At 44.8% G+C, this 12,053-nt stretch overlaps 1 protein-coding gene across 1 annotated transcript in view; it reads right to left on the bottom strand.

Annotated features, from left to right (window-relative positions):
* RAD51AP1 (RAD51 associated protein 1) overlaps positions 1–12,053 on the bottom strand; it is a 411,208-nt gene that overhangs the window by 150,908 nt on the left and 248,247 nt on the right. The window contains exon 6 of the mRNA XM_069628320.1: positions 8,354–8,509. Coding sequence (XP_069484421.1) covers positions 8,354–8,509 — 156 coding nt within the window. The remainder of the gene's footprint in view (positions 1–8,353; positions 8,510–12,053) is intronic.

The raw sequence follows: 12,053 nt of genomic DNA, 5'->3' as shown, positions 1-12,053 counted from the left end.
CGCCAAGGCTCCAATGTGTTTTGCTTAGGCAGGAAGTGAGAGAGGATCCCAAATCTTTGCTGGCATGCCTGCTGGATCCAGATTGAACTGGGAGGCTGGCTGTCCTGCAGTACAGCCACCCCCAGGTGATTAACAGCTTTATAGAACGGAATCAATTGATTCCAGCATAAAAGGCAAGGTTTTTTGGACACAAGTCAGAGTCGACCACTGGAACTGAAGATCCGAAGCAGAAGCACTGCTGAAGCGCCACAGCTGTCCTGACCCTGTTTTCGAATTGACAGAGAAGCTCCACCAAGGAAGACATCCTCCTTGGCTGGTGGGCATAATCAGCCTCAAGATCACCTTCAATTTGAGATGCCCCCCGATGTCCTGCGACCTTCCCGGGCTGGAGAACACCAATATCCGGGGTACCTCGACCATCTTGAAGTTAATCGTCTTGCCATGGATGAATTACGCTGGAACTTCGGTGGCATTCGTGTGGACCTCCAGAAGAAATAACCGTCTCCTCAGAGTGCAGGACAGAGTAAACAAGAAGATTCCAACCGGTGGTGACCGCTCACTCCTGGTGCTGATAAAAAGGCACCAAAACCACAAACCGGCATGGGAGTATGAATAATTATTTGCTGGTGATTCCCTCTCGACTACTGTTGCTGCAGGGTACCATCCGGATTCCGTCCTTTCCTCCCCACAACCAAGGAACAGGAGACCGGGTCTGCAGGTGTGCATCAGGAAGGCGTCCAGCTGCATCATCTTCATCGCTCTGAAGGTACTGTGTGGCTCTTGGTAAACTTACTTTGAGCCCTTTGTGGTGCTCCTTTGTTCTTGGGGTGCTGTTTCTACTATTGGGCGTTCACCCAAATTCAGTCGCCCAGACCTAATAGCTTGTGCACCTACAGGGAGGCTTCTTCAAATGCCCTGTGTCTTTTTCAAACCAACTGACTTGCTACTTACCTGACCAGAGAAGATTTTCATCAGAACTTCTGCATACCTCTTGACTAGGGTATTGCTTGTTCCATAACAGGACATCTTGCCTCCCTATTGACTTTGGCATTGCTGGATTCTCTCCAAACCTTAGTAATTTGGGATAAAGTTGCTTGATTAGTAAGGTTAGCTCTTTCCATTTTTGATTTTCCTAATCAAAGTATTTCTGAGATATTCGAGAAGGTGCTTTTACTTACTTAAATGAAGTCATTCACGTACGGTTGTAAGGATACAACGTAATTTACTCACCTGCTTTATTTCTTCTTATTATCCTGATGTGCATTTAATATTATTAGTTGATACAGCATGTCTTTACTTTTTTGATATAACTAAGTGTGTACGTGCTTCTTTGGATCTATGTAGGTACTGATTTAGAGCTCACATTCCTCCTCCTAAGATGTGTCTGGCTGCTCTGCCACTCTACCAACCTTAGGAAGTACAGGCCGATATTAGAGGTTGGGCCCCAGAAACCAAGAGATAAGTCTTATAAAGTCTGACCCAGTTGGACTTTAGAAAAACGCACCAAACAAGGAGTCACTGGAACCTTACTCCAATGCCTCAGGAGACAGCCAGTAGGTACTCACAGCCTCAGAAGACCAGATAGGAAACACTAAGGGAAGAAATTAACACAATTGTGAAAGGGAAAAATAGGAGTTTGAGAATTGTGATCCTGGACACATCAGCCTCACGATCCACCATTCCTGTAGTTGATGTGTCTTTCTATTTAGGACGAGGATCCTCGCAGGCAGGTTCAATAGAATTCAAACAAATTTGTAGGAAAAATGTGCGTAAAGAGTAGTCATGCCCACTGTTTGAGTACATCTCTCTGACAAGATTCTACCTGGCAAAGGCCTTATTATTGTCACATATGGCCTTAAGAGCACACCAACTCTCAAAGACATCTCAAGGTTTTTTATTTTAATATGGAGAAGGGGTTCACTAAGGTCTTGCGCGCTCTCTCTCTCTCGCGGGCAGTTCACTCCGTAACCCTGGCGTCCCTAAACCCCAAGATGATCACTAGAGATCAGTAACCCCTACTGTCAGTCAAATGAATGGCTAGTCGTGATGGCCTAAGTGCAAACGCCCTTTCTCTCTCCCTCTGTACTTCATGTTCTCCAACCTTTCTACCTCAACCTTCTGCGCCTTCAGTTCTCTCCCCACCTCCTCATACTCCTCCTGCTGCATCAGTTCTATGTGATAATTCCGCTTTATAAAGGCTGCACATCACAAAACACAATTTATTTCGTCTGTTTTGTGTGCAGCCTTTAAAAGTGGAAATAGCACATTACTGGGGATCGGGAGGGTTCAACCCCCAACACCACCCCGGGAAGCTGTACTCCTGGCAACCCCCACCCCATGCACACTGACCCATACACATTTACCCACCCCTCTCTTCCACACGCCACAAACATTTCTCTTCCTCCCATACAGACACACGCACTCAAACTCCAACACACCAAAAACACATACCTTGCGCACCAGTATCTCTCCTCTCTCGGCCCGGCCCCCCCCCCCCCCCCCATCAGCCCCTGCACGCACTTGTGTGCATCACAGGTGCTCACCGTTCCATTTGGAAAGACTGTTCGGAGTGGTCTTTCTAACCTGAATTTATTTCTTTGTTTTTTTAAATGTGAAAATGTTACTCCATACGGCTGCATCTTCAGCTCCAACCTCCTTTTCCTGGTCCTTCTGCTCTATCTGCACCTCTTGTCTCTCCTTACCTTCTCACTCTGCTGCCTGTAATACTATTGCCCATGAAGCTTTTGGCGGCTATTTCTAGGACGCAGATTCAAACAAACCTACAAAAGGTTGGTCCACCATCTTGAAGTACCATGCATAAATGACAGTAATCAGCAGGGCCAATACGCGCTTTGCTTTCTGCTTGTGGGCTGCATTGCAGAAAGAGCAACATTCCTTTGACACCCCAGGTTCGTAACACTACATTTTCCTAGCCACTCTTGCAGATCTGAATAACGACAAGTCGTGGCAGTTCATGCTAGTGTACATAAGGACTGATTTAAGGTGCCAATCATTCCTAATCCCTCATCACTATTCATGTCTCACTGGTCTCGATTACTGCAGGCCATGGTGGTTGTGCGGTCTGATTCAGAGGCCTTGCAGTTCTTGACATCATATGTCATGGGCATCCCCCAGTTCCAGGCTCCTGTTTTTTTTGGGAGGGGGCTTGCAGATCCTCCTCATCCTGCCCCCGATCCCACATCATAGTGGGTAGTGAGACCCAGCCAGCAGGGTCCACCCCCTCACACTACTAATGGCACACAAAGAAATTGTCACAGACAGTATAGTATGCCTTGCATGATGCGCATATTGGCATTACAAAAAGGGGCCACAATGTTTCTCCTGTACTACCAAATGCGTGTGCACACATTGCAGAGGGGGCATTCCCTCATTTGTATGGTGACATGAAACATACAACCGAGGAAGTAGCTATTCTCTGCATGACTAAAACCCCCTGGATGAGTGACACCTGGGAGTAGAACGCATTTGAAGACAGCTGCAACCTACCCTATTAAGTATAGGTTTGTTACATTTAGCATGTTTGCCCTCCAAATGTACATGTTTGCCATCCAACACCCCTTCTTTACACTCAAAAAGAAGTAAACTGCCCGGCGATAGAGGAAAATGACCTGCCCCATTATAATTCTTGGCAGATCACAGCTCGCAGCACACCACCAAGGTGCACATTAGAAGGCTTTACACACAGTGATAGACATGTTGGCAGCACAGATTTCTTCGTGGATGGCCTCTGCCTACATATGATCATCAATCTGGCAGAGTCTCTTCCTTTTTTTTATCATGAAGCATCCCCATTGCAAGCACATTTTGCTAACCGTATGTGCCCTGATCGCCTTCATTGCATTAAGTAGCTCTTCATGGTTACTGTACCTGTTTTGTCCGTCAACTCATGCACAGCACTCAAACCCCCTCTGGGCATAGATTATATCAAATCTGTGCTAAAGCAATTCATACGCAATATAAAATAAATTTACTTCGAGGTGCGTTGTTTGGTTGTGAAGGAAAATGGCCGCTTTCCGTCTGTGCTCCAATGCTGAATGATAGAGAAGGACTTTTGCATAGGCTTTTTCTGGACCCAGGTGTGCTGTTTCCCACTAACAGCATATACAAACCCAATGGGGGCCTGACCTGAAGTTTCAAGATGACAAGAAGTGGTAGCATGACACCCTGAGATGCCTCAGCATCCCCGGGTCCCCTCCTCACACAGGCCAGCCTGCGGTGCTGAAGCGTGGCCCGCAATTGTCGCACCATCTATTGGTCATCCTCTGCCAACCTTGGTCTATTCAGTGGCAGAGTTATGCTGCAAAAGAGCTAAAATACAGTTGGTATACAAACTTGGTGAGCTTTTCTGGCCACACTCTTAGACCTCCGCGATTTTTCAATCAGATAATAGCTTATCGTGTTGCAATGATGTGTGCAGGAAACGAAGACCCGGAGTTCCCCTACTTCGTTTGTCGAAATTGAAAAGAGGGTTCCGCATACATCTGTTACTGTGCCACAAAAAATATCACTCAAGTCTGGTTTTGTTTGCTTTTTCTTGCATGCTTTTTCATTTTTTGATTATAGCCCATGTTGATGACACGTGTTTCGGCACTCTTAGCATGCCTTTCTCAAATCTGGGCAATAGCTTCTCTACAGGTTGCTATCTCTTGGTGTTCAAAGTCTCTCTAATAACGTAGTTTGAGCACATGAAACAGGAGTCCCATCAGACTCTTAAGCGATGTTCGTACTACAAAATCACGGTTCCGGCATCAAGCGTTGTGTCCTACTAGAAGCTATTGCCCATATTTGAGAAAGGCATACTAAGAGTGCCGAAACACGTGTCATCAACATGGGCTATAATCAAAAAATAAAAAAGCATGCAAAATAATGCAAGAAAAAGCAAACAAAACCAGTCTTGAGTGATATTCTTTGTGGCACAGTAACAGATGTGTGCGGAACCCTCTCTTTAAAATACAGTTGGGTTTGCCCTGTGCTGGAGGTGCATGGGGATAGGGAAGACTTGACGACTGAGGCACTGGCTTGATGGTGGACATGCTTGATCCGGACAGGCAGGATGGCATGGCTCCGATCTGGTAGGAGGAAGTACAATTTATGGAGAGGATAGATTTTCAATGTGTGAAAAACCAGAAGGTGTTTCACAACCTAGTCCTCGGGGATCCCGTACTCAGGTGGTCAAGGGAGGGCCATCACTTTTGGATCCCAATCCTGGGGGCGGACAAGCGAGGGAGCATCACCTGGGTAGGGGGTCCTCGGGGTGAAGCACCTTATGGTGAGACATGGTATTCCCTTTTCCTGAAACCCATTTAACCCCTGTTCCTACCTATTTCATGGAAAACTACATCTCCCATAATTCCTCCTCTCTCTACACCAACAACACTACTGAGCCGAGGAATAAGCAGATGAGAGCTAGGAAGATTACCTCTAGTGCCTTGCAGTGGCTCTGTCCCTTCAATGAAACCAGGCAGGGTCAGGCACTTAATTCTGACTACACATACCGGACAATTATTAACACTGTCAGGATAAAAAGGGGGAGCACACAGGCACACTCTGAGCGAAGATGGGTACAAGAAGGAACAGCTCTTCCTGAAATGCTGCAAACCAGGCTGCAGAGATCAGAAGGCCAAGGGGCTGCTCGAATGCTGAGAGGAGCAGAAGAAAGCTAGGCAAACTAATCATATTATCATATTTCCAAGAAGCCACAAGGGTTCCCAAAGTGAGGCCAAGGTGATGGGGAGAGCCTGCCTTTGAAGTGTACACCAAGGTTGCCAGTCCCCCTCCAGGGTGAATAGTGTTGGGGAGGTACAGAGGACCAGAGGCGTTGCTGGGGGGGGGGGCTGAGGGGGCTATAGCCCCAGGTCCTTAGGTTGTAGCCCCAGATAGAAGCTCATGGACTACAACCAAAATGCTATAGTTAGCCCCGAATCCTGCCAGTCCTGACATCAGCTTAGCCCCTGATCTTTTCCAGACCTAGCAACACCCCTGCAGAGGAGTCTGTGTTGAAGTCCTTGACAGCAGCATACAAGGCAAGCTTAAAGGAAGCAAGATAAAACACAACTTGTAAATTAAGAGTGGAAACACAAGCTTGGTTTGTGTTGCAAGCGAGTGAAACAGTATCAAGCAAAGCTACGTGCATATCGCGCTAAACTGTAACAAACAAGAAAGGTTACGTGTATAATTGAACAGAAGCAGCAAAAAAAGACTTTGGTCAAAAGGAATACGAGGTATACAAAGTGTAAACGCACTCTCGAAATTCCCTGTGAAATGTATGTGTATTCATAGCAGAAAGAGGAAGAGGAAATAGCGGTGAACTGTTAAACGTATTGGAATATGAAAAGGAAAGTCTCGAGCCTGATTGAGGGAAGCAAAGTTTTGTGAGAAGAACTACAAATACTAGTAAGCCTTAGTAGGTTGTGAAATCACGTTTGAACAGTGAAATATAATGAATGGAAAGTCAAAGTGGTCATGCAGGGGGGTCTACATAAAATCCTTTGCAGTCTCGAAAGCCTTAAACAGCAAAGAAATGGAAAAAGAGAAAATTGTGTTAAACAAAGCTTGGGGAAGGGAACACCCATGAAGCTGAGAGGGTCTGACCCCGGCGGAGGGAGACACTTGTGAGTGCTGAACTGTGCAGTGTGTTTGTGAAAATACGACATCAAGATTTGAACTGTGCATTTTTCCATGTGAAAGTAATACAGCAAGATTTGAATTGTGCATTTGAGGGTCTGGGGCCGACGGAGGGAGGCTTGCGTGAGAAGTGAAGAATACCATTATCTAGGGTGCTTAAATAAAGGACAGGCTTGAGCCCGACAGAGGGAAGCCTTTGCTGAATTCAGTATAAGTGATGTCATGATTGGAGTTGTGTCTTGTGGTATCAAGAACTTGACAAACTTTATGTGTGGGGCAAGCCGGACGAAGCCTAAAGATGGTGCTAAACTTTTAAGAGCCTGAACTGTGGAATCGTACCAGTAAGCCAGAGTGTGCCACATTGATAGAACTGTACCAGGCAACTACTCTTGAGAAACTCGCGAGACCCTGTACTTTTGAATGTGGGGAAGGGAGCTATTACCTATGCCAGTCTGACATTTCTTTTGACACTATATTTCTTGTACATATCCCCTTTTCACATTTGTTATTTAAGAGTGAGGGCAAGGTTATGTTTTTTTTATTATAGCCCTTTTTATTTTGACTAAACTGACTTGGACTATTTGGTTTGTTTTGATGGTCGAGACTACTCCCATTCTAGAATTACGGTAAGATAGGCAGTTTCCAACCCATTTTGGGTTAAATAAAGGTTTTTGAAACTTGCATCCATTGTGTCTGTGTGTACTGTTGATACCATGCCTTCCACACGCATGGTTGACAGCAGTTTTGGTGATGTAATGAAGTCTCCTGCCTCGCTATGGGGCCATTCAGTGGGGTGAACAAGCCGGCCATTACCTCCCCATGATAGTGGATTATGGGCCACGGGGAGGTCACCCTAAAGTCCCTGTCGTTTGGCAAGGGACAGTCACAAGAAGATGTATGCTCCCCCCACTCTGAAGTTAAAAAGTCTGAAGGTCCCACTAGCCAGACACAAAGCATCTTGGAGAAAAAAACGAAACACACCGATCCATAAACAGTCAACTTCACACAGAACATACTTTTAAAACAGTTACTGTTGTCGAAGATCCCAGAAGTAAAGAAAACCCCACTTTAAAGGCCCGGAGATATTCACTGCGAGCCGAGAGTTCCAGCGCATGAAACAATATAGCAAGTTGACAGTTTTCCTGCAACAGGTCTAGCTGCGAATAATACACATTTTCCAATCCATTGTTTATCTGCACTCTTCCAGTGGAGATGATACATAAATGCAATTTTACTGAAAGCAAGAATTCCTTTCACATTCAGGGGAGTCGTAGAGTCTCCAGATATATTATGGGACAAACATTCTGGGAGATGATCTTGGTCTACAAAACAACATTTTACTAAACTGATATGTTCAATTAACCTTTCGAACCTGCCAAACTGACACAGGCGAATAGATGATATTTTGCTAGACAAAACTAGACACAAGAAAAGGGGACTCATGATGAAACGTTCTATGAGCAGATAAGCTCTTGGTATAAAACCGCAAACTAGTGTTATTGTTTTGAATCGCCAATCTAAGGCCTATCGGACACCAGTTTGGTCCGTCTTCACACAATAGGGTCAATTATTACTTTTCTGACTACTTTTCTAGTTTAAAAGTAAGAAGGTCATTTTGCTGTGATTACTTTAGGATTTAGGCTGTTAGTGCATTTTACAGATTGTTCTAATGAAACGCGCTATCACAACAAGAAATTACTTAAATTACCGGAAACAAAATCTGGTTTATAGTCATCGACTTTTTCTTCTTCATCACTGCCATCTGCCAGCATCTTCCTTTGATCAGATGTAGCTTTGACCGCCGCCCGTCTCTGGCATCGGGCACCAAGATCATTCTCTTTAAAGTCTGTGATCTGATCCAAATCTGCATGGGAATGAAAATTATTCTCTTATTATTATTATTATATAAGCTACAAATAGTTTGCAGGATCGGCATGAATATAACAAGCATTTAATGCTACAGCATCAGGAAGATATTGGGAGACGTACAAGTGGAAGGAAGCGAGTGCTGGAAAAGTGGGATAGCGCAGGCCTCGCCAGAAAGGTGAATACATGGAATGAGGGAGAAAGATCAAAAGAATGATGTTTAAAAGGATAGGTTACGGTACAAAGGAAGGGGATGGGGAAAGAGGATTGGAAAAAAAAGGTAAATGTTGAGTAATGGACGTGTTCATAGGCCACACATGCAGGTGGGGAGTGGAGGAGACTCCTGTTGTCCATCAAGGAGCCCACGCTACGGCCAGAAGCATCAGCCACAAAGTTGCTCCTACCCTTCACTTCTCCTGCTACACTGGGCGCCACAGTCATCCCAAAAATCTAAAGCGTGCTTCCACTGTTCATGCTCTACAAATGGCTTGCCAGAACAAACAGGGCACTTAATGCATTGAGCCTTATAATGGATGGTGGTTCCGGTGGGCCTCACAGAGTGGGGCTGGGGGAGGCTACAGATTAGGCTCAAGAAAAGCTCTGACCTACAGGGACCAGGGAGGACTTCCATGTGCCAAGGCCCAAAACAGCTCATTAAAACAAAAGAGTTGATAGTTGAAGTTTTAGAATTAAACTTTTTCTCTAGAACTACCTGGGCAGCCCTCCAGATCATCGTTCTTCGCCTGCCAACCCAAGCAGTTCAGGCTGGACTACCTATTTTGGGTGGGATCAAGCCTCATTTCCATATGGTCTTTCTCCTTTCTGTAATTGCTTGGCGGGTGAAGAACGATGGTCTGAAGGGTTGCCCAGAGCGATGCCAGAGGTTAAGATTAATTCTAAACCCTCCAGCCATCACCGCTTTTGTTTAACCCAAACAGCTCAGTACCTGAACTCTTCCAGGAAGTATCAAGATAGACACAGGGAGAATAGAGAGAGAACACAGAAGTGCACACAGGGAGACCACACAGATGACCTGAGGCAGGCAATGCACTTCCAAAGACACAGCGAGCACAGTGAAATGATGCAGATAGAGAGCACAAAGATGGAGGACAATGACATAATAAAGCTAAACGACAAAGCATGGCCAAGAGCACACAATAAAAAAGCACATCGAAATGAGAGACCACAGTGAGAGAATAAAGGTGGAACACACCTGGGGATGATACAGTACACAGAGCACACTTGAGGATACAGCATGCTGTCAGGGCACTCAGAGGGAAGATAAAACGAGCGAAGAGTACATATGCCAGGGAATAAAATGTAACACAGAACAGGCCTCAACATTTGCACTGGACACTAGCTATTAGACAGTAAGAAATGGTGTGCTGCATGTGTGTGTATGATTGAGACGATGAGCGACTGTTTAAGCCTGGCTACTAGCTTGCAACTTAAATGTTTTAATCACTGGGAGACAAAAAGAAAGCCTACAGTAACATACTTACTGGGGAAATGTTGATTGATCACACTGAAATCACACAGAAAAAGTTCAATGAGAATACAGGGGACAGCACAAAAAGAGAATAACAAGAGCACACACAAACATCCCATAAATCGACCCAGAGATCAGAATGATGAACTGAACGTGAACTAAATCACCAGAGATTTGAAGAAAAAAAAAAAAAGACACTCTGTTCAAACATACATTCAATTTCACAAACCACTCCGTTTATGTTTTTGGTAACTGTTTCCCCAGCTAAAACAAAACACACAAACATGGTTTCCAAAAGACTATGCAGAAATCACCAGCCAAATCAACCGAGAAATTCGATTGTCCACAACGATACCTACGACATATAGCACTTAATTATAAATAACTAAAAGCACTGAATCGCCAATATATCCACTTTTTACAGTATTACTGCTCCCCACTGCTTTACATTAAGCTCTGCGAATGGCGTCTAAGAAACAAAACTCCCAAAATCATTCTGGATAACAGCAGAGTCAGAGCCCGCTTTATTGTCTTGAAAGAACCTGCAGACCAATATGCTCACTCTACCAGAACAAATCTGCAACTACTTGATCCTTTCACCAGAACTCCACCTTCTCAGGCCAGGCCCTTGTGACCTATTTAAAGCTAACGCATAACATCTGAGAACCGAAACTTGGATATTACAATTAGGGCAGCAGGCTTCCATACGCCGTCCAATTCATAAAGGCGGTCACATGACTTAGTCATTGACGCAGATGTCACTCATAACCATCACCAGACTGGTTCCTTCTAGAAACTTCAGCTGGAGGATAGCCAAAATCGCCATCGTCCCCTGCTACAACAGGCCATTGTCCTTCCATGATCTAATCATAAATTCCACATTCCCTGTGCTAGTTTCCCTCATCACGTGACCTTCGAGAGGCTGTCCATTCAAAACCCTTTACTCTAAATTGCCAATTCCGCACACAATGCGAAATTATTTACTCTGAACAATGAACATAGAAAAGATAACCGGAAAATAAATATCCCCACACAATGTCTATTCTGACTTGTACCTTTTTTCCCTCTGGCTCATCCCCCATGAACTTACAAAGTCATGTAAGAAAACAGTGACCCAGCCCTATACTCCCTCCTTTCACCTCCCTCCTTTCACCTTTTGCATTTGTGTAACCTGTGGTAAGTCAGAATCAGCAGACTGACAACTCATTGTGTTTCATAACAATGGCTTTATTGAAGTACCAAAACCCTACCTTGTCCCTAATACTAAAGCCCCTATGCTAAAGGAAAATAAAAAAGTTCAAAGGGGCACTAGTCAGAATGTTGTTGTGATGGGCAAAGTGCACAGCGCTATTATGTATTCACATATCCTTGTATGTTGATTCACGAGAGCACTGTGTGGTGTGTATTTCGTATTGTGCAACTCTATTATGAGTCATAGGTCTCTAGGAATGTTTGGATTTGATGTGCCTGGACCGGTGCGGGAGTCTAAGGTCAGTTGGAGCTGCTGCTCGGTTAGGTGCCTGCTGTCACGCTTATCTTAATCAATAAACTCACGTTGGAGTCTTGTCTGCCTGGCGTCATTATTTTCACAAATGTCTTACAAAAGGAAATCTGTCTGCCATCTAGAAATCTGTTGTATCCCGACTTCTGGCCCTACCCACTACAAAGTAAAAGACAGAACCTATCTCCAAAAGAAAGATATAAGGGTCTTCCACCCAAATAATTGAGGGGTGGCTTGTTTCTGCCCTCATTGAAAGTTTTCTATAGTAGAAGGGGCTTTTCGGCCAGGATCAGTTCATGTCAGGTCACAAGCAAATGTCTCTGGGCATCACGTCCGATTCACAGTTCAAAATCATGTATCAACAAAATGTCTTGGGCTTTCCGCTCCGGTAAACCATGCGAATCAAGGATCAACAAAAGTGCTGTCTTTATCCTTTAGGGATCCTTGCCCGTATTACGGTTTGAAACAAGTGCTCCGCAGAAGTAATTTTTTCCTTACTGGATAGCCGGGACCCCTTTGCACTTGTGCAGAACTTTGGTTCCTACCCCCTTC

The sequence above is a fragment of the Ambystoma mexicanum genome, chromosome 12, assembly GCF_040938575.1.
Source record: "Ambystoma mexicanum isolate Mex_15411 chromosome 12, UKY_AmexF1_1, whole genome shotgun sequence".
NCBI lineage: Eukaryota > Metazoa > Chordata > Amphibia > Caudata > Ambystomatidae > Ambystoma > Ambystoma mexicanum.
This window is presented reverse-complemented; position numbering and strand designations above follow the sequence as displayed.